The sequence below is a fragment of the Excalfactoria chinensis genome, chromosome 8, assembly GCF_039878825.1.
Source record: "Excalfactoria chinensis isolate bCotChi1 chromosome 8, bCotChi1.hap2, whole genome shotgun sequence".
Taxonomy (NCBI): domain Eukaryota; kingdom Metazoa; phylum Chordata; class Aves; order Galliformes; family Phasianidae; genus Excalfactoria; species Excalfactoria chinensis.
The window spans coordinates 22,415,975-22,443,923 of NC_092832.1; the positions used below are offsets into that span (position 1 = coordinate 22,415,975).

A 27,949-nucleotide genomic window follows, 5' to 3' on the forward strand; every position below is an offset into this window, starting at 1 on the left:
ATCCTCAAGGAGGAACTCACGTGGATAAGAAGCAGAAGCACAGCTCCCCACCTTCCAAGCACCACAGTCTTTCAAAGGTCTGAGCAGAGATGGAAGGGCCAAGTACCAGCAGCTGGCTTAGAGAGCTCAGATGGGAGCCTGGCACAGATCAGCTGAGGCACTCTTGATTACAGCTGGCCGTGCTTTATTGCTTCAGGACCTAATTTCTAGTTGCTGTCACCTGTGTTGGATTTGCTTAAGATCAATATTCAGTAGCCTGAACATGACGGGCAAGAAGGCACTGTGAGGGTCTGTGCTGGAGGAAGCCCTTGAATGTACCCTAAAAAACGTGTTTCCCTTACGCTGTGTTGGTGTGGTTATGTTAGGAGAAGGGTGCTGACTTTGCACTGTGCATACAACTATATTTCATTTAAGAAGTTTATCCCCTCAACAGAGAGGCTGAATACACCGTTACATCCATCACGTATTGCTGTAGCTCTCATCGCCTCCAAGGCCGCCTCCGCGCGCAGCTCCTCCCGGTCTCCGAACACAAAGAGAAGCACGGCCCGGGCCTCTGCCCTTAGCGGCTGCCGGGGCCCAGCGCGGGGCAGGAACTTCGGCCTCCGGCACAGCTCCACCCCCGCGGTCAGACTCCGGGGGCCGTCCCGCACACCGACAGCTGCGGGGCGGAGCGTTCGGCCGCTCGCTTTGGGGCCGGAGGCCGCCGGCCTCGCCTCAGCGCGCCGGGGCGGGCACAGCTCCCCGTCAGCCGAGCGCGGTGCCGCCGGGCCCTGCGTGCGCGATCCCGGCGGGGCGGAGTGAGAGGAGGAGCCGGGGCGGCCTGTGCGACAAAGCCCAGTGCGCAGAAAGCTGGTGACCAGGAAGCGGAACGGCACCGGGCTGCCGCGGGGCGGGGGGGCGGGCGGACCCCACCTGAGCCCCGCTGCCCCACCGCTCCCGGGCGGGAGCCGAGCCCTGCCGCCCCACGGATCGGGGCGAAGTGCGGGCGGAGCGAGGAGGCGGCCGCGCTGCCGCTAAGCCGCTTAGGGCCGGGCTGGCATGAGCCTCCCCGGCGGGGCGGCTGCGGGCTGCGCGCTGCGGGGCGGCTGAGGGTGCGGAGCCCTCCGTCGTAAGGAGGGGGAGGAAGCGGAGGGGACGCGCCGCTCCCCGGGGGGAAGGAAAATGGGGAACTGCCTCAAGTCCCCCACCTCGGATGACATCTCGCTGCTCCACGAGTCCCAGTCGGACCGGGCCAGCTACGGGGACGGGGCTGAGCCGGATCAGGAGCCGCCGCCGCCATATCAGGTACGGGAGGGGGGCGGGGAGCGGCACGGCGGAGCCAGAGGGACCGGGGACGGAGAGGGGCCCGGGACGGGGGGGGGCGGGTTGAAGCCCGGAGGAGCCCCCGGGGCGCTGCACGGCGTCCGTCCCCGCGGGACACCGAACGGCGGGTCCCGGCCGTAAAGTGAGGAGCGCCGCTTTGTTCCCTCGGCCCCGCGCGGACGCGGCCTCGGCGGAGGGTCGCCGAGCTGTCGTGGGGCCGCGGGGACCGTTCAGGACACGAAGCTGGAGACGGCGGAGGGGGATCAGGGCCCGCCCGGGGGTCGGAGCCGCCGCGGTCGTCTCCGGATTTGGGCTGAAAACAGGAGGGGAAGCTGAAAACAGGAGGGGAAGGCATCGAGTTTCCAGCCGTGCCGCTTCCTTTGTTGTCGTCGCGCGGTGACATCACTGTCTGTGCCGCTCTCGGTGCTCCGCGCACCGGAGGCCGCGCGCTCGGCGCTGCCCGGCTTTGTCTGCGGCGCTTCGGCAGCAGCTGAACCGGAGTAACTTTTGAGCTGCGGAAGATCCCGGTTCTTTCAGCTGCGTGGAGTTCCAGGAAGGGCTGTTTGGGCTGCTGGCTGCAGACGATATGTAAATTTACGTCTGATGACGAGCTGGGGAAAAACGCCGGGTGCTCTGTCACGTCCTCACAGCCACGGGGTCCCGGCACAGCCGAGTCCTGAGCTCTGTGCTGTGATGGCCCCCAAAAGGACTCGGGGCTGCATTTGTCCCCTGCTTCATCACCATCTCCTAAGGAAGGAATGTACGTGGCTCTGAGCAGGACACGAGCCCTGTCTGAAGGGATCTGTGACAGTGACAGGTACAGATAAGCCCTGCACTCCTTGGGGTGGGGAGTCACGCAGGAGTTGCAGACCTTAACGTATTATTAACAAGACTGCAGGAAGTATTTAGCAGGGCAGATGTGTAACCTGCGATACGCGACGATCAGAGGAACACCGGCTGTGACAAGAGGTCCCTGGGTTGCTCCATGGGCAGCCCTCAGTGGTGCTGTGGAACCAATCTGGGACCGCTGGGCCCTGCAGAGCTACTGGCTTTGTGTGACTGCTTAATGACAGAACAAATTTCCTAAGATGGGTTGTTTTTTTTTTTCCGACTTTTTAGTAAAGTCTGCACAAGTCCATTAAATACAAATGTGTGGTGTCAGGTTTTTTTGAAAGGCGACGTTCTGAGCCAATCCTAGTTGTCCCTCCTGTTTGGGAATGCACTGAAACTGAAAATTGTCCCTTGGAAAACAACCTGTCGGCTCTTGCAGGAGTTGAGAAATTGCATTGTGCAGGCCTTCTCCTGTTGACTTTGGAGCACAGTAGGCAGTGAAATAAGCAAACTTGCAGACATTTGTTACTATGTGCATTCATAGCAGAACTCCCCAGCATGCGATGGTGTGCATGCAGGCATTCAACTGCCCCAAGCCCCATGTGCTGATCCCAGCAGATCTCAGACACTCACTGTAAGGGGAATCTTGTGTTGCATAGTCAAAATTCGAATGTACTCACTCCGCAAATATAGAAGCACAGTGGTTTGTGATGACAAAAGACCTTCACCTTCATACTGTGCAGTATTTCACACGCTTTTGAGGTTGAGGGGGTTTGTAACTTAGAATTGTTTTAGGGTGAAAAGGTTTGCAAGCCAAGCGCTGAACCTGGGGAACTCCTGGAGCTCCATTATTGCTGTAGTGGCAGCAGGATGTTGTGGTCTTATCACCTTCCTTGCCTGCCTTCCTCCGCAGGTCTGCGTGTTCTCTCACACACTTTAATTCTCATTCAAACATTGTGGAAAGTATCACATATATAAGGACAAGAATCCCACATTCCCATTTCTAACACTGAATCTGAGCTACGATCTGGAAGTTAAAATAAGGCCAAGAGTTTACAAACTTGTTTGTGGCACCTACTGCTGCGCACGAGGAGCTGTGGACGATTAACAACTTAAAACTGAGCTGCTGGAGCCTCAGCCATAAAATGGCCGCATTTGGGTTTGCTTCCTTTGGGTTTGCAGCAACGATGTGCAAACTTCCTGAGCCGCTCTCGCAAGGTATGCTAACAAGCAGAGTAAAGGAAGCTTGCTGGGGTAGGTGCAGAGTTGTAGACAAGGACTTGCGTGTCTCTGTGAGCTGATGTCTGTGCTATCTTGATGTTCAAAACATTTTCTGTGTTTTGGCACGCTTGTGCTGTGGGCGTCCATGCGGGAATCTAGTTAAGCAATAATTTTTTAAGGTGTTCACTTCTAAGTGCAAAATAGGCACCCGATAGTCTCTTTACTGTTGCATGCCAAATTCCTTTTCATCAGTACAGAATCTGCTGTATGAAATTCCTGCTTCTAAAAGTTGAACTGAAAATTGGATTGTCAGTACAGACACGTGGAATAATGAGGAATATCCCTTCCCTTCAGAGGCTCTGCACATACCTGTCACTTGTCATATGCTGTAAGCTATGTGAGAAAGGCTTCCAAGGGAGTGCATCCCCTTAAACAGCTATCTGAACTCATGAAGAATTGGTCCATTAAAACAGCAGCCGTTTTCCAGTGCATCAAGCTTAAGGGCTAACATGGGAAATAATTAAAACACACAGAGAAGAGCATGTATTTGCGTGTGGAGAAGGAAGTTACACAGACAGTTGACCAGCATTTTCATAGGCGTGCTGATTTTGGCTGCCTCCATTTTAGACTCCATAATTACAACTGTTTTTCCAAGTGCTGAGCACATGCAACTCCATTTCTAACAAGTGAATCTGCATAGGAAAGGGTTAGTTTGTGGGTGTTTTTTTTCCCCCCTCAAGTCCTCCAATTTGAGTGTGCTTCCAGGCTCGTTCTTCTGTTTCACATTTGACTCCTTTGCCATCTGTTGGCAATATGCCTTCTGCTGCTTTGTCCACAGAACTCTGTTTTTACCCAGTTTCTCTTGCCTCTAGTAGTGATGTTATTTTGCACAACAGATGTGCCGCTCCTCTCAGCCCTTGTCTCATTATTTCTCTTCTTCAGTAGTTCCTTAACAGAAAATAGTTTCTGAGTTTACCAAACTTTGGAATTCTATTCAGTGGAGTATGGAATACATCTCTTCTTCCTGGGTTTCTCAAAGGTAGTGCTATGGACAATGCTTGCTGAACGATTAAACTACGAGTGTGAGAAGTGCCCATTCCCAGCATCGACCCTGTGCTCATAGGAGCACGTTGGAAATGTTGACATGGAAGACGGGCTGGTGAAATATGTTGTTCCTTTATCTGGGAAGACCCAAAGCCAGCTCTGGTGCTCTGTACCGCCCTGTTTGTCTTTGGGGCCCTGATAAAATATTTCAGTGGATCTTTTTTGTTTTTCATTTTTTAATTTGAATGCATCGTTTAAAACCTTCCGACCTGGCTAGTCGCATGATTAGGTAGCAGGCACAAAATGAGGCAAGAGATCACAGATGTGAGCTTAAACCAGCGTGGTGTGCCCATAAACCTCTGAAAGCTGTCTGCAACAGCAGGTTTTGAAAATGCAGTTTGGGATATCTCATGGCTTCTTTTAAATTGAGGTTGCAGCGGTGGCCTCCTTGGGCCTGCTCTGTTCAGTGAGCACAGTTGGTGCTTGCTGTGCTCTTGTCCTGATGCATATGTGCTGGGCTTCCTTCCGTCGGTGCCCAGGTCTCTGTGCAGTGCCCTGTGCAGGTCCACTCGGTGGGGCGTTCCTTGTGTGAGAAAGTCCTCTGTTTGAACAGTCAGAGGCTGCCCTTGATATAGTCTGCTGCATTCACGTGAGATTTGCCACCGTGGATGCATGTGTTGGGTATATTTTGCTCAACAGACCACAATGTTTTTATGATTGCCTCATCATGACTTACATTTTGACTTTACTAATACACAGGTGTTCTGATGCTGATTCTCAAAGGAATTGTAATTGATACAGTTAAATGTTGCAATCCAAACGTGTTCCGATACAGCATTTGCACCTGTTTACAGAAGTGTGTGCAAAGTTCTCTTGGGCCACGAGTGAGATGATTTGTCGTCATTTATGGCGTATACACTTTGTGAGAACAATCACAGCAACGTAATGATCTGCTCTGACTCTCTGTGGCTGTGCAAAGCCAGAACTGCTGGGGTGTGTTGGGACAGTGTAAGTGGAGGAAAGTTGCAGTGGGAAAGATGCTGCATGCTGAGTGCTAGCCATGGGAAGAACACAAGCAAAGCCCGAACTGGCTACAGTCATTCTGTGTAAGAGACATGAGTGTATTAACAGTTGTGCATCTGTATTTGCTGTCTTAATGCACACTGGTTGTGGCATCAGGCTGGCTGGTTGGTGCTGGCTTCCACATTGTTGGTGGAAAAAGCTGCTGGAAGATAAAGGGTTCCAGTTAGTGTCATAAAGGTAGGTAACTTTTTTGGGCATGATATTGAAGATACCCTGTTATAAATTGTTCTTAATGAATTTTGGCTGAATATTGGAATTCCTTGCCAGCTCAAAATAGGTTTTGAACTCCAATTAGCTATGAAAGAAATAGGCACGGTTAGAGGAGATGGGATTTGTATGGCCGTGTTTGAGTTCTGCTGTGCTTTTTCTGTGATGAACATTGGAGTCAGTTTCTCTACTGCTGCTGTTGAGTCAGCAATGGGTGAAGATCCATCCCTATCCATTTTGACCAGGAGGTTTTGCAGTAGGGGTTTTGAAAAGAAGAGAGGGTGTTTTTAAGCTCATTTGACAGAATGCTGGCTGATCCACCACATGCATTTCTCCAAGAAATGGTTAAGTTGCATCGAGATTTTACGCAAGGTCTGTTGCTGTCTGCTGTGACACTGTTATTCTCTTCAATAAAGGAAAGAAGCTTGGTTTAATGAACACTGCCGTCGACCCTTTCAACGTTTCTAGTTGAACTGGTTGCGGAATGTTAGGTCAAGAAGATAAAAATAACGCTGCTTGCTTGAGACAGACTTGTGTCTTCCAGCCTTTGTGCACGGCCTTACTGTTGCCTCCTCACAGACATGCACGGAAACCTATTTATATTTTGAGGAGTTAATGGTCTGTGGAATGGACTAACACAAGTCAGCCGTGACTTTTCTCTGAGCTAATGAAGCCGTTCCTAAGAGACCAAAAAAATTACAAAATGAGCAGGTTTTTAGGGATGCTGTGGCTGAGTTTGAGTAAAACCTCTTTAGGGGAAAAAGCTGGCTGTTCTTTGACTATAAAAGGCAAAACAAGCTCCAGTTGAGGCTTAGACTGCATGGAAAAAAATTGCCGAGGCACCGTGGAAATCTTAGCAGTGAGATATGCAGGTAGATGTGTGTTCTTGGAAGATGCTATCTGCTGTATCGTTCTGCCAGCCTCCTGGCTGCCTGCAGCAGCAACCCGGCCTGGCAGAGCTAGTTCCCATACAGCTCCATGGTGGGCACTGCTGGAGCTTGCATGTAGCTTCTTGCTGGCTGAAACAGAGACTCGGGGTAATAAAAGCATAAGTCACTTCAGCAGGCCTTGCATAAGCTGTGGTCCTTATTCGTTTGTTCAATCTGATGTTTGGCTTGTAACTTTTGGCAAATTGCTTAACTGCTCTGTGCTTTAGTTTCCTCGTCTGTAAAATGAGGAGTAATAAAGCTTATCTTTAGTGCAGACATGCTTAGTAAATTAATTCACGTTTGCAAAGTGTTCTGCAATAATTTGATTTTAATAAAATGGTATTCTGCCGTTACAAAATGAACCTCTGCAGGAATTTACAGCAAATTATCTGCTGTGGAGAGGGAGCTTTATCAGAAGATCAGTTTAAGACAAGAGATATCTCTTAAAATCTGTTGTGGAATCTGATAATTTAGGATTTGTTTGGCAGAGCAGATGCTTCCAGATGCTCAATTAGAAGAAATGAAGAGGCAGTGGAGATGGTAATAAGAAATCTTGCCTAATCAGGATAATGAATCTTCATTATCCGGGGAGCTCTAGTGTTCTTCAAGGCAAGCCAAGCTTAACAAGCCATCCGGCCCTCCCCAGACCCAGGACCACCTCGTGTCATGGAAGCTCCTGCATTCCCTGGACGTGCCACGATTCATCGATGCAATCTGCAGATGTTGCTGGCCGTACATTTGGCATCAGGTTTCAGAACCACAGAAAATAAGCGAGTTTTGTGTTCTGAAGAGATAATGGTTTGTGGAATGGACTAAAGCAAACCAACTGTGACTTTCCTATGAGCTAATGAAACAATTCCCACGAGGCCACAAAGTTATGGAGAGCGGTTGTTTTATTTACCAGCCCTCCACAGGAGTCTCTGTTGGCCACACTGTTTCTCAACAACGAAAAAGAAAGTTAGAATGCTGGTGGCCACGGTCCCTGAGCAGCGGCATGGACAAACAGCAAATGCATGCAGCAACTGGAGGAGAAGATGAAAGAGCTTTCCTTTCAACCACAGTTGCGTCAGCCAAATCACAACCAGCTGGTTTATTGCAGTGAACTGCTGAGCTGTCAGGAAGCTCGCGCACACTCCCCGCCTCGCACACGTGCACACATGCATGAAACCATACCGAAGGCTGGTTTGATTTTGTTAGTGTTCTCATCCTGCCCATGTTCAGCCACTGGCTTAGTCTTGAGGTGATGCAGACCTGTGCTGCCTGGAGAAGGAATGGGAGAAACCGTGACTCAGGGAAATCAGTTCCCGTAGTCCCAGTGTGCAGCGATGAATGCGTGGGCTGTTATCCTTGTCATACTGAGTCTTGTTTCCCAGGATCATATTTCTTTGGACACTGGAGCGGACTCTGTGACCTTCTTACTTTTCCCCCACCTGGAGCAGCAACTGTGTCTGGAGGCACAGCTCAGCAGCAGTCACTGTACTTCATTCCTTGAACTCAAAGGCCAAATAACCAGAGAAGGCCTCATCCGTAAAGATGAATCTCAGCTGGCTGAGTTTTCCAGGCTAAGCCCGTGTGCCATTAGAATTTGGACTGCAAAGACAAGTCCTAGGAGCATCAAGGAAATGCCTGTTTTATGACTAATAAAGCTGCACAAATATCCAGTGTAAGCAAAAAAAAAAGACAACCCAAAACACCAAACCCCAAACATTTGGTGCTGTTTTGGACAAAGGCAGGGAATCACTTGTCCCACAGCCTTGGTTAAACTGCTGATTTTTGTCAGGTATTTCCAGTTTCACAGAATCACGCGTTCTAATTTTTGTCGTGGCAAAACTAATTTAAAAAGAAATGGTCAGCTAGGTTGTAACTCAGACATATCTGCATAGAAAATCCATCCAGCACCTACTGAGCTACTGTCCGAGTACACAGTTTCCCTACGGCCCTCACCACTATCACTTTATGTGACTCCCGATGATTTGTATACAGACTCTAGCCCTAAGGAAACAGAGCAATATTTATCTGGCTTTATTTATTCCCATAAGTAGTTTGGGAGACAAATCTCTTCTGAGTCAGCGTGCGCATGTTGCAGAATTGGATGAGGCTGGCTGCTCTCGCCCTCTCTTTTACAGCTGCGGGAGACATATCTAAGAGATCAAAGTGCATCAGATTCCATTATTTCAGTATCTACAGGACAGTATAATGCATGACTGCTCCGGGACGATGCCTGTGTCTGGCTTATTCATCATTGTAATTAAACCCAGATACAGAGTTTGTTCTGTGCTGAACATTAATCGCAGTGCCTTATGAACGCAGTTGGTGAAATTGTAATTCAGACATGGTCTAACATTGCAGTATTGGTGAAGACCAATATTTATTTTGCCTAAATAAATTCCTTCTATTTGAATTTCAGAGAGCAGTGATTGCTCCCAGGTTTTGGAAGAAACAGCTGTAAGAATTGCTCCACTACAGACCTTCCAAACTGCTAAACTGGTTTGGTCTGTAATGTTGCCTAACAGAAAGCAGTTAACTGCTGTATTCAGTGGGAACTCCGTAAAAGGTTCAGGTTGGCAAACAAATGCTGTAAATTCAAATATAGTTGGGACAAGAATTAACATCTTAACACTTGTAGACTTTATTTTTTTTTGCTTGTTAATAGTACTTCCTTAATCACTGTTGCCAGTTTCTGGTCTTGGTTGTTTCTGTTTAGGTATTACAATTTGTATTGCAGTTGCATCCATCTATCTTCAGTTTAGCTTATGAGATATGGCTAAGTCGTTGCTTTCAGTGTCTGCTTTATGAAGCTCTGTGATACTGTCTTTGTTTTAGGACCTTATGGTGGCTGTGGATTGTCTTGTTGAGGGTGACATTCTTGGAAGTACATTGTCCGTGGGAGGAAACTTGAAGCAAAAATACTTAATCTCAATTAACTATGCATTCTTTTTTAGGTTAATGGCCTTTTACCTCTTACACCCAGGGCCTGCAGCCCCACCCTGACTGCAGGTAGTGCTGTGAGAATGAATCCCTTGGAACAGCTTCATATGGTAACTCATGTGGAGCTCTGCTATTTATAGAATCCTCCCCGCCAGTCATCTGCATGGACCGAAACCGAGGTGCAGAAAGAGATGTTTTCATTATGTCTGCGTTTAGACAAACTGTCTGGAATTTGTAAGCATTCAGGTTGTGTTTGCTTGCTTTACTGTGCAGCTAACGTACGGAAAACGTTTGCTGAAGAGTGCCCATTCCTTTTGTATGTAGCGGCTTTATTGATTTCCAGGAGGCGGAGTTGGCACTGTAGTAAATGTATAATTAGTTTTATTCTGCAAAGCCATTCTGTAGGATCTTCTAGAGAAGAAAAAAAGTCATATCCACTTGCACACAAATACAATTTCATGCTCCAAGTGATCTTTGCTTTCCTCTGTAAACTGTAATCTTTCCTCTTGTTCATAGAGTAACTTGTTATTATTCCCTTCCAGAAGGAGCAAGCTGACCCCAGCTTGGTACTTCTTGGGGGGAGCTCAGCTCACCCTACTTGTAGCTTCACCTGAAGGCTCTTGGTGTGGCTGAAGTTGTCACCTACCTGGGGTTGGTGAACTGGGGAGAACAGAGCTGTAGACCTGTGCTGAGGCAGGAAGCTGGTACATGTTATCCTTCCTTTCTTTTTGGTCTGTGAAATACAGCTTCAGGATGCTGTACAGTTGGAATAATACAAATATAGCTGGAAATAGATAGCCAGAGGGTATCTAAGGAAAATACTCACCAACTCTGAAGCCTTCAGTCAAGGTGGGCACTCACCAATGTCCAGGCTTGCCACAAGAACTCCACAAAGGAGCAATCTTCAGAAAGAGATGCTGCCTTAGTGGTGGTCAGCCCTTAAATGGGATCTAGGAGAGGTGGAGTCAAGCTCCATCCCTTCCAGGAGCAAAGCTGAATTACCTTCACCTGTGCTCCCGCAGCTGACCCATCACTTGCCTCAGATGGTTAATCAGAGGTTCAAGCTGTGATCAGCAGTTTCCCTTACAGATGCACTGCTATCCAGACTGTGCTGTAGTGAACACAGGTATGGCTTTCAGACTGCTAGCTGTAGTATCAGGAGTTTGCTGTCTCTTTCAGCTCTGTGTCATCTTAGTGTGCTGCAGATGAATAATGACTAATTAACTCTTCATTAAAGAGTGGGTTGGATCAAGTTTGCATGCTGGCAGGAGCTCCGCAGTAGCCTCAGAGCATGGTGTCAGGCTTGGTGCCTGCTTCTCCACTGCCCTCCTTCTTGCAGATTCCTCTAAGCACTTGGGCTGCAGCTGCAGTAGTTTTATATAAAGGAGCGAAAACTGGGAAAGCAGTAGTAACAGCCATGTAACAGATGCTACCAAACAGGTTGTTGGTGTTGAGGGATCAGACAAATGCTTCCATCTCAGAATAACTAGTCAAGCAGCCAGAGAACTGCAGGCAGAAGGGAATTCATCCATCCTTTTGTCCGGATAAGACATTCTCATAGTATAGAGGAGTTAGTCTGATTCAGTGTGTCGGTAATGAGCTGTTTGGACTTCAGCATTGTTTCTAAGGAGAGGGAGGTACTTCTGTGGCTCTTGGGAAAGTGCTGCTGTCTGATGAAACCTAATGCTCCTGTCCTGGGGCCTGAGCAATGCCAGGGACCGATGCCAATTGAAACCATCCGTGCTCCTATGTTAGTGTGCTACACCTCAGGCATGTGGGGGAAATGAGAATCTGTGTTCATTTAACTTGATTTAATACAGGATTCTGTTCCACCACTTAAAAATAATGTATTTGACGGACTGTACTGGGGAGTGAATGCAGCTGAGGAAGAGACTTGGGGGCTGTCTCTGTACTCAGGATACCACAGGTTGAAACCAAGCTAAAATACACCGTGCCTTGTGAGCTTCTTCATGTTCTGCCATGATTCCAACACAAAGAAGCCTGACCTTGCTATTTGCTGCTGCCAGAATGGCTGGTTTTGCTTGTCCCCCATTTTCCATTTGCAGCCATGTGCTCCACGCTCTTTGTGGTGGCTTTGGTGCTTCTCTGATCCTTCCATGTGCCAACTCACACCATTAAAGCATCTGAAACATGTTCTCTCTTATTTTCTTCCTGTCAGCTTAGTGAACCGAACTGACTTCCTGTAGGAGATTGGATTTATCTGTACTCTGTGCAATCCATATATTCAATTTTTCTTTCTGACATCTCTGGAAAGGTCTGGAGGTGCCAGCTATTAGATGTGTGCTGTTTCCGCAAATTGTTACAGCATTTTTGGCTTCTCCATAGTGCAATTAAGAATGTGCTTGGACTGAACTGCATCCCAGAGCATGCATAGGGTGAAGGCCCGCTGCTGGTTTGGGAAGTGGGTGCCCTGGGGAATGGTCTGAATGTGAACTGCAGCCTCAGTTTGTCATTTCTGATGATAGGAGGGGCAGTGATTACAGCTGAAGGAGTTAAGCTGCTTCAGGACAAACGTCCAGTGTAGGCAAAGCCTTGCTTTTGTTTTTCTTAATTGCGACCTTCCTGTTTGAAAACAAAACAAAAAACCCAGCCCACTTAATAAAAAATATTCGTGTCCCACAACTGCTAACGTTTAGATGCTTTTTTCTTTTTCTTTCTGTTAGCAACTTTGTTAATGTTACGCAGCAGTTATGGGTATGTTTAAGTAAAGGAATCAGTGAAGACTTTCACAGCCTGCCCATGCTGTGCAGCAAGCTGCTCTCCCATGGGACACGAATGATTACAGTAACATCATTCATGTGCATTGCGGGGTGCTGCGGTGCCTCCTTCCTCACACAAGCCTTCCAGTTATTACTGTGTGGATTGTTTCCAAAGTCTGAATGTAACTTGGCAAGCTTTGTCTGTACTGCTAAGAGTTTGATTACCTTTGTGTGTGTGTATGTGAGGACTGCCGGGGTATGTGGCTTCTAATGCAACAAGCTCGCTGTTATCTAAAATGTTTAGAATTGAGAAGTAATATAATTATACCAGGGCAGAAGCTGAAGCAGCCACCTCGGCTTCTTGGATCCTAGAATTAAGTCAGGCAATGAGCAATTTTTGTCTTGACCTGCAGGAAAAGCCCCTGAGCCACAGCCAGCGTTCCTCAGCTGCGTTCACCTCTCTGCGGAGCTGTAGGAGTTGTCTTCCAAAGGAGCCCACTTACTGCTTTCCTTGCTTTATTTCACTAAATATGCTGGCCAATTTTCAATTTGAGTACAGTAATACATTTTGTTCAGCTGAAATGCAACTATTTACATTAGACATTTACATTAGTCTCTCTTTTAGAAAGACTTCAGTAATGTACCAAACTTCAGTAAGATAGTTATATATATATATATTCAAATCCTAGAAGCAGACTGCTTACTGTGTTGCAGCAGCAAGGTGCCTGTGTGTCAGTGTGGAGTATAATAACCCTGTATTTGTTCACTTGATTCATGGGCCAAGTTCTCCCCAGGCAGCTGCCTGGTGCAACGCAAGCAGCAAAGCAGGTCTGTAAAGCTGGAGGTTGCCACGTGTGGTAGGACTTTAGTGAGTGTACCGCCAGCAGGAAGGGCTTCCTACAGGTCTGTTCTCAGCCCCACCTTTCTCCTGCCTCTGCCTGCAAAGTGTGCTGCAGGGTCTGAGCAAAACACTTTGTGCTTCTTCTGCAGGTGGTTTCCACCATTGGGCTATCAGGAGGCCAGCAGGGGTGACACCAGGTCTGTTTTATGTCCCTTGGGAGAAGGGGAGGAAGAAGGGCTTGTGTGCTGTTAAGCTCCAGCTGTGTGCTGAACATGAGCCTACCCAATCTGTGTAAGCCATGTAGAGCTTTATAGCTGGGCTGGGTGCAGTGAGAAATTGTCAGAGCACGGTGATGAACTGAAGGTAGCACTGGCTGTGAAACAAGCTAATTCGGTGTGTGCTGGAACACAGTCTGTAACCAGATCAGAAAACCAAAGGTTTTTCTCAGCAGTTGTCTTGATTGCCAGAACTAGTAGCACAGAATGATTTTACTAAGAAAACTTTTCTCATCCTTAAAGCTTTTCTTTTGTTAGCATCATAAACATCCAGGTGCAATCGCTCATGACAGCGTCTGCAGTCATTGATTATCACTTCAACAAAATGAGGCTCAGATTTAATGAGCACCGCTTTCTCTATTTTATTTAGATTGTATTGGGTTAGATATGCCAGGCATTGTTGCTAGTTACTAAACTACATCGTAGCTTACATTAACTTGGATAGCAGACTGATACAGGATTAGAATTTGCGTATAGGTAAGCTGTGTGTGTGATCAGTGAGGTTATTTTCTGCAACATGTATGTTATATGTGCTATAGGTAAGTTGTGTTATACATGTTATTCTAAGCAGTTTTTACAAGGAGCTGATAAGTTCTGCCCATACCTCTCCTGCAAAGAGTTTCTTGATCAGCAGGGAACTAAAGCTCAAGAAGCTATTTCACATTCAGATATTTATGGCCAACTTCCACTTGTTATTCTTGTACCCACAGATCTTGTTTTTCCTTTCCCAGTGTTTACCCTCCAGATTTATTTAGAGATCAATCTTAAATACCTTTCAGCCTTTGTTTTTCTAGGCTAATGCTTCTATTTTTATTTTGCTTGTCAGTGGGTATAATATTCAAGAAACTTAGTTTTCCTGAAAAACAGAATCTTGTCTGATCCGTAGTCACTGAAACTTAAAAAAAGAATAAAAGCCAGGCATGGTTTAAGAGATGGAGGAATCATTGCCTGGATTGCTCAGCGTCTTGCAGTGAATTTTGATGGATAGTGGAAGCAGTAGAATCATTCAGGTTAAACTTGCAGAGCGTGCAGCTCAGGGATCCACAAGTCAATCCACCTCTGCTCATTCTCGTAGCTGTTACTTTTTCTCATTTGAGTAAACTGGGTTATACTGTTCTGGACCTGACCAGGAGCGCAGCATTGTGTGAACCCCTACAGACAAAGCCAGGACCAGGCCTGTGTGGTGTTTCAAGGCTAATTTCTCTGCAAAGCTTCACCTGAGCAATGAAAGTTTGTTCAAGCCCATATGCCAGTCTGAAAGTGCCCCATAGGCAATTCCTGTATGGCTTTCAGCAGATCTCATTTGAAGCCATCAGGCTCTTTCCTACCAGAGCACACAGGTACAGCCATGCCAAGTCCTTTTCTGCCTCCCTCCCAGGTCACCATTTTGCTTCTTCTGCTGCCTGATACAAAACAAGTGGAAGAAGAGAAGCCATTTGCTGCAGTGACTTCTATTTATTTCTGTACTGCAGTGAAGGTTTGCTTGTAGGAAAGGAGGTATCCCAGGTAAAGACAAGAATTTAGACTGACTTTATTACCTTGCCTATTAGCTGAGGGCTGACTGGGAAATCTGCGGTGTCCCCTGGGAAGCAGTCCACCTAGGTTACTTTGTGATGCAACTGTCCTCTCAAAGGGATGTGTTCAGGATAGGTGCCCTTTTGGAGTCCATCCAGTAAGTTGAGAACAAAGTTGCAGCTGAAATTGGTACGAATCTTTTTGTTACTGTATTTAAATGCACAAGAAGGCAAATACAGTCACAGCCTTCTCCCTCCTTGGTGTCAGTGCACCCAGCCCCGTGGGACAGAGGGATGCTCAGACACAGCCCTCTGGTAAAGTTCCTGCTTTGCTGGGATTTGTTGGAACAGCTCAAAATTAAGTCAGCCATGGTCTCCCAAGTAATGGTCTCTCTGGTAATGCTGAAAAGGGATTTGTGGTTGCAAATGCTTCATGAAAACATTGCTGACAGAGTGCAGCCTAGCAAATAAGCTTTAAAGAAAGGATAACTAAATATTTCCGCAGTAACTGAGTGAACAGTGTTTCTGCTCCTACAGTAGGAATCCCAGCAAGAAGTTTCCCACCTGTTTTTTTTCCCCTTTAAGGCTCTCTAGCTATTATACTTACCTGTAGCCACACCGTAATGACTCCTGAGTAACAAGGTGCATGCTAGGCTAAATGCCATAGAATAGACCTAAGATCTCCTGGGGATTTCTGGATAGCTGTTTGGCTGTGGCTGTGTTGTTTGTTTGCTTTTGACATAACAAATGGAGCACCTCTGGACTTACTGTCTGAAAGCTTTCCATCTGTAGCACAGTGTTACTTCATCTTGGTATTTCAACATGGCTGGAGCTTGTTTGTGTCTGGCAACATTGCTCTTAGTGATCGAGTGGGTTGTAGCAGGGCAGGGTTATTCCATCCCAAACATTTGGACAGGAGAATAAGATAAGCAGAAGCATTTCTTTACATCGTCATAATACCTTGAAGGAGTGTTGGTGACATAATGTCACATGGTGTGTGTGTCCGTACCAAAAGCACTGAGTACATCACCTGCATGAGAGCTGTGCCTCAGCACATGGCTGGGGTGGGATTGCAATGGGATTTCATTCTTAGCCCCAGTCCTGGGATGGCTTTGTGTTTAGCACCAGCTTAGGTGTTCTGGTGCACTTCCTGTAGCATGAAGTGCCTGGCATTGCACAGGGATGAGCTCAGGCCATGTTGGGTATCTCCAAGTTTTGCAGCTGTCTGCATGCGGGTATTTCAGGGTAAGACAGGCCTTTGTCTTCCCACCAGGCAGTCCATATTAGCAAAATGACCTCTTTGTATTCACGGCCTTCCTCTTACACTGCTTTCTGGCTCAGAAGGGATTGTAGGTGCTCACCTCGCTTACACTGAGGCCCATGGACTGCTGCTTGCACCCCTCCTGGGGCCCTGTGGTGCCTTCCAGTCACGTGTTTGTTTGAGCAAGCATGCCAGTGGGTCAGATGCAAGTATTTTGGTGCTGTTTGGGTGCAGGAGCTGCCTGCATTGAGCATTGTGTTTGTGATTGAAGAGTAGTGGTGTGTGGTGTGCATAGTTCTGTCAATGTGCTGTTGCTGTAAGGCCTTAAGATTTCCTCCAGATAGCTGGTCTTACTGTCAGTAAAGCTGTCGCTGCTTTCCATGAAGGCATGTGTAAGTGGGGCAGTGGGCTGAGTAAAGGCAGCCTTATGTTCTCATGTCTGACAACAAGACACCATGGCCTCCAATCCTTGCTGGTGGTGTTTTTGTGTCAAACAAACATGGGCAAGATCCAAAGAAGAGCGTGTAAAGAAATAACTGACTCAAAATGTTGCTTAGAGAAGAGGTTGCTTGCATGGCTGCTGAAGGACATCATAGCTTATTCATTTGTGCAGTGGAACATCCGCTTTGCAGCCAGGCTGCTCCAGTGACTGAAGGCATTTTGTATGCAACTATAAGAAGGTGTGTTTCCTGATGACAGGCTGGGGATGGCCCCCGTGTTCATTGACTGCCTCTGTGCATTGCAAGCTTGAAAATAAGTAGGAAAAATACGTTCTGGAAGTACTTTGCTTGTATAACCGAGTCCTGAGAGAGCTATTTATGATTTTTCTACCTGTTCTTGGCACAGGCGTTTTTTTCTGTTAGGAATGGTTTGACAGTTGGATGAGATCACTCTTGGATTCGTGCCCTGCGAGCTAAAAATGCGGAGTCACTGCTTGCGAGGACAAGACTGAGCTGGAAGAAAATAGAAACATTGCCCTTGTGTTGGCTGCTAATACTGCATTGGGAAGGGGAACAGCTTCATAAAGCTTTAGCACGGCTTAGTTTTTGTCCAGTCATTCCTTGCCTTTAGATAGCGTACTACTTTAATACAACCCAAGCAAAGAAACAACAGATGTAGCAATAATCATTGATGCCTGAGACATTCCCCTCAGATTAATAAATGACGGCAGAGATGAGCTGATAGCCGGAAGCAGTGCCTCTGGCCATTTACTCCTGCTGCTTATTAACTCATAGCTGAAATAATTAATGTTATTATCAAATGGCGCTAAATGAATAGCCAGATTGCCTTTTTTATGTGTGTTCATCCTCACAGAAGTGTGACATGGGAGTGCACACGGGAGAGGTGGCAGCCTCCTCACACTGTGACGCTCCGGGCTGCGCGTGGGCATCGCTGACGAAAATCCTTGGTATGCAGCAGTGGTGCTGGCAGTGCTGCCTGATCCAAACCCCATTGCTCTGCAGCTCAGAGTGCTGGAGGAGCAGCAGACGTGACCTGCTGGCTGCCTGGGGCCGGGTAGAAGGGAGGTGGCCGGGCGATGATGGGGACACATCTCCTGGCTGGTGCACTATGCTGACACATGGGACAGCTGTTCAGGGAGGCTCCTGCTGCACTGGCCCCAGTGTACGGTGGGTGTGGTGTGTGTCCTTCACATATCTGTGGCTTTGTACCAAGCTGATGGAGAAACATGCAGGAAAAGCCCTGTGGTTAAGCTGTTGCCAAACCTAGCATGACTGTGTTCTATTATTGGCCTCAGAAGGCTGCTGGGTCCTCTGCAGGTCCCTATTTGTGGCCTGGGCTCAGGTTTTGAGTCGCGTGTGTTGATCTCAGGGACATGCACTTTGTGTTAGACTGAAACACTTTGTGGTTGTAACACTTCATCAGAAATGCAGATGCAATTAAGGCAGTAAAAATGGCTGCAGAGCTGAGTGTGCTATCGAACAGCCAAGGTGTGGCAGCTTCCTGCTTGAGTGAGCACTCGTAACTGACAATGATTTTGTTAAAAATGTAATTAAAATATTTCATGTTGAGTACAAGGTTATGGTCACGTGAAGTGTAAAGCAGGTTCCTGAGGTTTGGAACAAACCCTGCTGTCATGGGCTGCCTTGCTGGCTGGTATGGACTCGAAGCAGATGCCACGCACCAGCTGTCTCTCTGTGCTATGGCAGAACCAGGGGTTTGCTCTCCTCTTGCTGTAGGCTGCCAGAAATCTGCGCTGTGTGATGGTGTCCCACCATCTTGGACTCAGTGCTGATGGAAAAGTCTCCAGCACTTCTGTTCTGCTTGCCTTGTCTGCGGAAGCCTTTGCTCCCAACTGTCAGTGCAGGTTGGCTGCAGTGCTCTTGGCCTGCTCCCCAGGTGAGGGAATGTCTATGGCAGGCTGTGTCAAAAACGTTCTCTTGTGTTGCCCCTTTTTCTTACGTGGGGAGGTGGGGAACAGACTATATATATAACCGCAGATCATCTGAGATAGCTGACATTGATCTGTGTTCATCACCTGTCTTACCTCTTGCCGTAGTCTAAATTAACACCTCCCAGAAGACCATACATGGGTGACATTGTTCCAGCTCTACCTGCTGTGTATGTGTTAGCCCTGTGTTAGGAGCTTGCTGCAGGAGGACTTGGATCTGATGCTGTGTTGTGGATATCTGTTAAAACCTGTTTTAGATGGGGCCATTAAGCTGTGTTCTGGGTGGCCCTGTTTGCCTTGGGAACATGCTTGCCATATCGTTGGAAGATGATGCCCAGATAACACATGCTGTGATCTTACAGATGAGATCACCTTTCACTTGATGTCACCGATCCTTTGTTGTCATGCCCACTATATACTTCTGAAATCCATTCCCACTTCTGCGTAAGAATGAATGATATTTTCCTGCTCTGTTACTGTGTTGTTAATAGACCGGACCAGCTCTTGTACTGCATGCTGAAATATACATAGACACATCTCAGATTTACACGTGAAAGCTCAGCCTGTGCATATTTATACTTCAGCTGTCCTCCCCTGATGGATTGCTCATGTCTTTGGTGCACGTGTATTTCACGTTTGCTATTTTGGCCCTTTTCTGCTGCTGTTCCTCTTAGCTAATTAGAGCTGACTTCTGTGACTTTGCTGCCTTGTTCCTGAAGTACTGAGAATGGCTGAGTTGTTCTTAGAATCGCCTTCAGGCTGAGGTAACTAATTGCCAAAAGATGCATTTTAGCGCTTTTGCTATTCCTTAAGTGTTCAGGGTCAATATTTCGGGATTGTCTGAAGGCTCTGAGGGGGGAGTGCTGGCTCCTGGCTTTTCCAGGCACTGCAGTGTCTGCACAGTCAGTGATAAGTGTTTGCTTTTGGAGAGGTCGGTCAGAGCAGTGAGCACACAGCTGACAATGGGAGCCACTGTAAAGGAGCTGACAGGACCTGTATTTCAGAGGCAGCACCCTGTTAGATCACCTTGGGTCACCCTCATCCCCACGTGATCCTGGGAGGTGAGCAGGGGCTGCTGGTGGTTGGCCTGGCCCACAGGAGCAAGTGCGTGAGGTTGGGGTTTTTCTCGGAGCCTTCAAGTGCTGCGGGCAGTGAGTCACAGTGAGACACAGTGAGACACAGTGAGACATGGTGTATGGAGGCTGACAAGTGTGCTGGGATAGAACCTCTGTGCTGTGCAGCACCCCAGCCTGGCATCAGGAGAGCATGTAGAGATCAGTCCTGCTGCTTTTAGCCTTGATCCCTTTGGTTTACGCTAGAAACAATTGCAATGATTGATGCCTTACCCTTTCCAGAACGTAAATAGGCGTCTGCAGGAAGTGCGAAGGATTCCTGTGGGTTCGTGTTCTGTCAGCCCCTCCCTCGCAGCTCTGCAGTGTTTTCCCCCATCTCGTGCTTGAATGTGGCCTTCAAAGAAACCCTTAACTGGATTAGTTGTTTACCAGTTTTTTGGCTAACCTTTATTTTCGCCTCCTGCTCGTTGGCAGTGAGCAAGTGGGATGTGGCAGGTTTGCTTTGGACCCTTCAGGCAGAGGCAGCCTCACTGTGACCTTTGTCTTCAGCCTCTCCTGCTGCTCTTTAGGACCAAGTTTCTCGGTTTTATTTTTTTCTTCCCAAAACGTCAGGTTTTTATTTGTTGTGAAATCTGCTCCTCGTTCTCCCAGCAGCCATCTCGCTCAAAGTGCTGTGTATATACAGCCGTGCTGCTGTAAGAGAGGGGCTTTCTGCAGAGATAACCACTTGGTGCAAGGAGGAGAGGATCTGTGCCAGCAGTGCAGATGTTGCTGTTTGCATATGGGTGAGGATGATCTGTGTACATGTGCTTCTGCTGGCACCAGCTGCAGCAGGGGCTGCTCCATCCCCAGCCGGTTGCTCTGCTTCGTCATCCTTGGGGTGCAGCACTCCACATGCCCCTAAGTAATGTCAGGGGCAGCTCTTCTTCCTTGTTCTGCTCGCTGCCACAGCAATGCGTGGATCTCTGCTAACTGTTTGTGGATGTTTTCCCTCCACGTATAAAAATAACCTATTAAAATAAACACGCTGTGAGCTGTGGGGTGAGGGCTCTGTGATCCCCTAGGAGCTGTGTGCTGGTGTCCCAAGTGCAGCTGTCGGAGGGCTCTGGCTGGAGGTGGGGGGTTGTGTGCTCTGGACTCACAGGAACGTGCGGTACTGCTTGTCTGCAGAAATTCACCCCCTGAAATTTGAGGGAGGAACGGGGGCAGCTAAATCCAGCAGGGAGCTGGTGACCGAGGACCTGCTTAGTGGGAATGCACCCAGGGATCTGGCCCTGGAGCCAGAGGATCCTGCTCTGCAGTCTGGCAATGTAAAAATTATCTGGTTGTGTCAGGAGATTATGCTTCCAGAGATTAATTACTGCTTTTTAATTACTGCTTTTCTCCCACCACCACTTCTAGATAATCTTTGGTGTTTCAGATGCTTTGGTGGGCAGTGAGATCTCCGGCCAGCTGCCTCCATGGTGCAGCAGGTGCCATCAGCGGGGCTGGGCAGTGGGCAGCCTATGGGCTTCTACATGACAGCACATGTAAGAAGTGTGAAACCACATCTCTTCTCTGTCTGGGAAGGCAGCGTGTATCCAGTTCAACAGTGGGTCTGCTGGGCAAACCCAGTCTTGATGGCACTCAGTGTATGTGGGTGTACTCAGCCCAGCTGTCAGTCCCCGCTGCCTCTTCCAAATGGGAGAGGTGAGACAAGGGAATTTTTCTTTAAAAAGAACTCCTTAGCGTAAGTGCTCAGCTATTGCAGTTATTTATACTGCCTGGCTACCTGGAAGCAGGAATATAAAAGGTTGGGTAACGATTTCATTACGCGATGTTTTATGGCAACTGGTATTCAGCTTTATAAATGGACTGTTCTCTCCTGTACAGCAGAATAAGGTTTTTATATTTGGCAGCCTGCTCATAATATTCTAAGGATTATTAAAGTAAGCTTTAGTTGCAGTATAATGCACATTATAATGGCAAGTGGTTTTACAGTAATATGTCTTGGGGGAGGATATTATTTCAGAATGGATATTAACATAGGGATGGAGCTCGAGTCTTTTCATCCCGGTCAGAATGGCATTTCCAGAAAAGGCCTCTGGACCATTATCCCAGTTAGTTCCTTGTGAGTAATAAAGCAGTGAGAGGAGAACGTTTCGTGCAGTTCAGCGGGGATTTTGCAAGAAGCAGAAAAAGTGAGATCTTTTTTTCTCACCTCCCGACTTCACAGCTGTGAGCTGAAGTTGTCCGTGTCAGGGATCCTTGGGGGTGGGAAGCTGGAAGGCAGAAGCTGCGTGTGATGGCAATGCTGTGAGGGCAGCGTCAGTGCAGCTGGATGTGAACCACCCTTACAGCCCCCAGACGGTGCAGTGCAGGACAGACGTGGCTGCATTGGAGGGACTGCAGAAGGGAGCTGTAGGAATGACTGGACTGTTTGGTTTGAACAGTTTATTTGTGTTAACTGAGCAGGCAGCCCCCACAAGGAGTGTAAGTGCTGTGCCTGCTGCTATTTGAAGACTGTAAAAAACAAAACAAGACAACTTGGGATAAACACAGCTAGGGGGAAGTTTGTCTCCTCGGTTGGGCTGAATGCTCAGAAGCGTGGGTGCTGTGGTGATCAGGTGCAAATCAGTACTGCAGGGCGATGTGCACTGAGAGCAGTGGGCAAGAGATGTAGAACCAGAACCCCGGCATGGAGGTCAGCGGTGGGAGCTGGGGGTTGAAGGCAGCAGTGAGGGCTGAGTTCTGGAGCTGCTGGATGTCAGAACTGTTCGTCTCACCTCTGACCTCCCCAAAGGGATAATCTGTGCATGCTGGTGCAATTATTAAAAGCAACAAACAAACAAAAGCCCCGATAACGCACTGCTGATATGCGGCGTGCAGGGATCTTAAAATAATCTTTATCCAGGGATTAAGAGTTTCTGATCTACCACTGACCTGCTTTCACAGAATTACAAATTCATTACACTTGCAGGAACAAGATGGAAATGCAGTAAAACAAATAGCAGCAGTTTTACAGCAGCATAAGTAACCAGGGTGAGTTGCACTGATGAGAAAACCTCCAACAAAAACCAGTGCTTAACGAAACCTTTATCTAGGCAGAACCCCAAGCGTGCCTGGGAATCCATGTGCAGAAACCGTGTCTGGGCCTCCAGCAAGGTGTGAAAGCATTTATTTTCACTAGAAGTACAAAATGCTGACCTCTGGGTGCCCCGTGTGATTTCTCTCCTCGCTCCCTCAGTGGAGGATTGAGGATGACATGAACGCACAAACCCCACTGTCCAGCTGGAGTCTGAATTGGTGCTGCTCCCACAGGGCCAGGGAGAGGAGAGCGGGATGTGAGAGGAGCCAGGGAGAGCAGTGCTGCCCCTGTGCTGTGATGGGGCACACACTGCTCCTGTGTGCCACTGAGGGCAGGATAACTGATGTGAAGCAAACCGAGTGCCAGTGAGCAGCTTTTATTTTGCTGGCTGACACTTTTATGGCAGTTTGATTGTTTGGTATGGCCACATAGATATATGTATATATACATACATATGTAAAAATTTGTATGGAAGAATAGTTAGCATGAAGTTTCAGCTTAGTTTGAAACGCCTGGCATCTTTATCCAATGATAAAGAACACAGATTTTGGCTAAAAGTTCAGTATTTTGTAATTCTGTCTGCAGAAACATTTTCCATGGTAGAGAAAAGTGAGCCAGAAGAGCAATAAATCCGCGCTCATCAGTACAGTAATAATTACATGGGTCACCTGATTTTTTATAGTGTATGTTTGTGCCAGGGGGCTGTAGCTACAAGTGCTGTTGGAGTGAAGCCTCAGGGCCCCAGAACCACCCTGCAGGGTGCGGGGCCTTGCAGTGCCTGGCCTGATGGGCACAGAGAGACATGCAGAGGGGCTGTGAGTCCATGGGGGCTTCTGTGCCTCCAATGGGGAGTGGGCACCTTTGGGACGGTCACTGTGGGTGCTCCCCATGGTCTGAGCCCTGCAATGTGCATGCCCATGTTCTTGCATTTCACTGGCCTGGTTCCATGCAGCGGGCTCTGGCTCGGGCAGGGCAGGCTTTTAATAGCAATTGGAGGAGAGATTAAAGTGCCATCAGACAGTGTGTCAGGGATCGGGGATGGAACAGCCACTCGTTTTTATTTACAGTAACACGATTTATGTGTTGTCACGGCAGCCTGGCAGACATCACCCCCTGGTTTTCATGTTCCCGTGTAGAGAGACAGCACCGTTCTCAGCCAACTGCAACATCTGATGTGGTCCAGCACGGTGTCCTGCGTCCCCTCCCCTAATGGGGGACAAGCAGGACCTGAGACGGGACTGGGGGGAGCTGCCACGCTGGGATGGCAGTGTGTTGTGGTATGTGGAGGGGATGGAGTGCACCGCTGGCCCTAAAATAACAGGGAGTTCTCAGGGGAATGGCCTCTAGGGGTTGGTAGGAGCAGGTGCTGGTGTGCAGCTGGGAAAAAGGAGGTTTTTTGGCCTTGTTTGACCTTCAGTGCTCACAGTTGTGCTTACTGTCCCAAACCCACCTGAAAAGCTATCAACTTGGGGCTTGTGACTGAGGGATAGTCCCAAGAGCTGTCCGGAATGCGAGGGGTTTGGCTTGCAGCAGGATCTCATTTAACTGCAATTTCTTACGCTGTGATGCTGTGCTCAGCTGGGTTGTTGTTCTCAGTTTGCTGTTCTGCAGCGGAGCCGTCCGCTGGCAGTTCCACATCCTGCTACTTTCAGGCATTTTGAGTTCCTTGATCATTTTTCTTCCTCCAGTTTCTGCATTTCCTTGTTTCTGTAACCCCTTGCTGTCAGGGCTTTACCAAAGGAGCTGTATTGCTATATTAAACACCTGCACCCTTCCCTGGCTCCGCCTCTGAGAGGCTAGTAGCACACTCCTTTCCCATGAGAAATAAAGGAGCATTGATGCTGTCTCCTACTGGTATAATCCACAGAAATACAGTAAAGCCATGGAAATACAGTCAGGGGCAGTTTGTGGTGCTTGCAACACCAGATGAGGACAGGGCCCTGCCCTGGCTGAGAGGTGTGGCATTAGGGAGGGGAGCGATGCTTTATCTCCCCAGCACGCAGGTCAGAGCCACCCCATGGGTGCTGCTGTATGACAGGTCACCCCCAGCTGCTGGCTGTCCCTGTCCCAGCAGTGCGCAGAGAAATCTGTCAGGTCATGGGAACCATTAAAAGGCAGCTGTGCTGGAAGGGAACTGTGACTTTGTGAAATAGAGCCTGAGCCCTAAGGAAATTAACCACACTGAACACCAGCAGTGCTAGCCCAAAGCATGGCTGTGGTGTCACTCACAAACCCATCCTGTATGGAATTTTAGCCACGAATTTGCAAAGGAGGAGTGGGAAATAATCAAACCATTTGTAGGTTTGAGAGAGGGAAAGTTAAATCCGTTGGCTGCACAGTGCTAGGAGATACTAGGAAAGCCTTGGTTGAATTTTTTTAATGGAAATATTTGAATTCTAGGAGCAAGTCCCCGTTCCTGTGTATCACCCAACCCCCAGCCAGACCCGGCTGGCAACACAGCTGACAGAGGAAGAGCAAATCCGAATAGCGCAGAGGATAGGCCTTATCCAGCACCTACCGAAGGGAGTCTACGATCCTGGGAGAGACGGCTCCGAGAAGAAGATCAGAGAGTAAGTTCCACAGAGCTGCTGTGCGTGTCCACTGGTCTGTGCTGTTCTCATGGGAAACCTCATCTGGTCTTTCTGTTTTTGCCTTACTTTCAGGGAGTGTAATTTGATGCAGCTTTCTTCCATGCAGAAGCCTCTTTGTTTTATCCTTCTTTGTTTTTCTGCTGTTTTCCCTCATATGTGTAATTTATGCCCTTTTCTTCCTCCCTTTACGGGAAAATAATTCCATGCTTCTGCTTCTTCATCTTCATGGCTCCCATCTCCTGTTTCCAGTTCTGTGCAGGCTGCTGTGCTGTCCCATTCCTGGCTGCAGGCTTCCTGCTAACGCTGCAGTTAGGGGCTCACAGTATGAAGAAAACACCAAGAAATCCAGTGCTGGGTGGAGCAGGCACTGATGTAACAGAGAAATCTCGCCATACCTGTCAGTAATAACAGCAGTTTGTGTGATAGAGTCATGTCCGACAGATAATACATCGCTTTTCATTTCCAGTGCGCTGCCATCACTGTAACTATTTCTTGTTTCCCCAGGTGCGTTATTTGTATGATGGACTTTGTGTATGGGGATCCTATCCGATTTCTGCCATGCATGCACATCTACCACCTGGACTGTATAGATGACTGGTTGATGAGATCCTTTACCTGTCCATCCTGCATGGAGCCAGTGGATGCAGCACTGCTTTCATCATATGAGACTAACTGAGCCAGGGTTTCTCCGTGAACCTTCAAGGAGACCATCCACGTCAATGGGTTTGATCCTTTTGTCATTCAGCCCAAAGAGCCAGAAATTAGGAATTAAGGTCATGCACAAAACATACATTTCCTAATGAATAAAAAATACTCCTGAATGGCTGCAAATATTGGGAAAAAAAAAAAAAAAGCATAGTATTTTAGAGACTATAGAAAAAGTAGGTTGTTATTTTTAATGTAAAGCCTTGACCCAGCGTTGTCTTTAATGTTTGTTCTTACACCCGTATATAGGAATTGTAAAGTGTTACAGCAACTGTAAATGTTTAAACTGCGTGTATCCGATTTTATTAGCAGTAAGATAAGAGTATTTTTTTTTTTTCCTAAATAAAGTAACTTTTTTTTTTCCTGATTCCTTTCACAAGTCCTGGCATTTGGGTCAAGGCTTTATTAAAATCTACATTTTATAACACTGGCACAAAGAAATAGTTTTAAGCTTGTTTGCACAGTTCTTTTTTTTTTTTCTTCCTTTTTTCTTTTTCCCTCCACTGGAGATGGAATTCATTGCCTTAGGTCTTTTTAATAGTGTAATGTTATTGTTGGGCTGGCTCTATGCTTGAAAACCAGTTTATTTATAACCTGTTACAAGTGCTATATTTTGTTTGCAGTTAGGAATATGCAGACTTCAAAGTGATCTCCTAGCTTGTAAGCAAACTGAGATGCATTATCCCTTTTCTGCAAGTGATGGTGAATATGAAGATACAGAATGGGTCCTGCAATGATATCATGGCTGTTAGAACTCACTTCGGTTTGCACACAACAAATCCTTACACTTGGATGTCTACCTGATCTTGACCAAGGTAAAAGTGGGCCAGATAGACAATAAATAAGCAGTGAAGCTACTATAATTGGAAACAAAGAAATTGGAACTAATATAATGTTAGCAGCAAATACTTATTTTATCTCTTTTCTCCCTAAAAAATGGTTGCCTTGAATTGCAGCAGATGGATACTGCATCTCTTGTTCTTGTAGTTCTTAGGTTTCAGAAGTTAAGAATAAACATACTGTATCTCAGTCTCCTGTATTACATGTATCTGTTAAGCCCTGCTGGCTGACACATCAGTCCACCACACAGATAAGAAATCTTACCAAGCAGAGAAAAAGTATTTTGTTCTGTGCATAAATGCAGCATCTAAATGAATGCAGATTATCACAGCAGCAATGGAGGGGGAAAATAGTACTGCTGGAGCCACAGTGACAACATTAGCTCATTTCTGCAGCAAAATTATGTGCTTATTAAGAGGTGGTTACAAGATTGTAGCTGTAAAGAACTTTTATCCACTTAGGGTGGGCTTTTTTTTCCCTTTTTCTTTCTTAATGTGCCCTGCAGTGACTTGTATACATTCAATGCAGTGCTGATACATTTTGAAGTCTTGGTCTTGCAGAATGAGATGCAATCTCACATTAACCACAACGAATCAGGGAACGTTCTTGATTGTTTTTCACGTGCCGTTTGAGTACTTGTTCTATCGAGTTGTGTTTGAATACCCCAAGTACTTTTGACCTTGTGTATTGACCAGCTACGACTGTGCATGGCATGGATACTTTGCGAAGGGTTGGTCAGCAAAATGTAGAACCAACACGTTGATTTATTTATTACTCCTGTAGCCGATAGCAACCTGCTCCCTTATTGAGGAATTCCAAGCCGCAGTTGGAAACAAAGCAGTCTCCAGTCCTACATTCACTCAAATTCTGCAGATTTACCCGGACACAATTTTGTGCTTAATTCATACATACCTGCTTATATGGAGCAAAAGCGGGGTGGACAGACCTGAAGTTGTGCAATATTTTTCAGTGCAAAATAATTGTTCCTTTTCATCATTCCATGTGTGTTCCTTTGTGTCCTCCTTTGTCTGGTTGGGGGGGTGGGGGGAAAGTTTGTTCTTCATTGGGGGGGGCTACTTCCTTTTTTTTTTCCTCCTATCTTTTTTT

The 27,949-nt window shown here is 47.3% G+C and overlaps 1 protein-coding gene across 1 annotated transcript; it reads left to right on the forward strand.

Moving 5' to 3' along the window:
* Nucleotides 1–713: 713 nt before the first annotated feature.
* RNF11 (ring finger protein 11) lies at nt 714–27,841 on the forward strand. The gene is made up of 3 exons (XM_072343589.1): nt 714–1,284; nt 25,107–25,276; nt 25,802–27,841. The coding sequence occupies exons 1-3, from the start codon at nt 1,162–1,164 to the stop codon at nt 25,971–25,973; spliced, it is 465 nt and encodes a 154-aa protein (XP_072199690.1). The 5' UTR covers nt 714–1,161; the 3' UTR covers nt 25,974–27,841.
* Nucleotides 27,842–27,949: the final 108 nt, after the last annotated feature.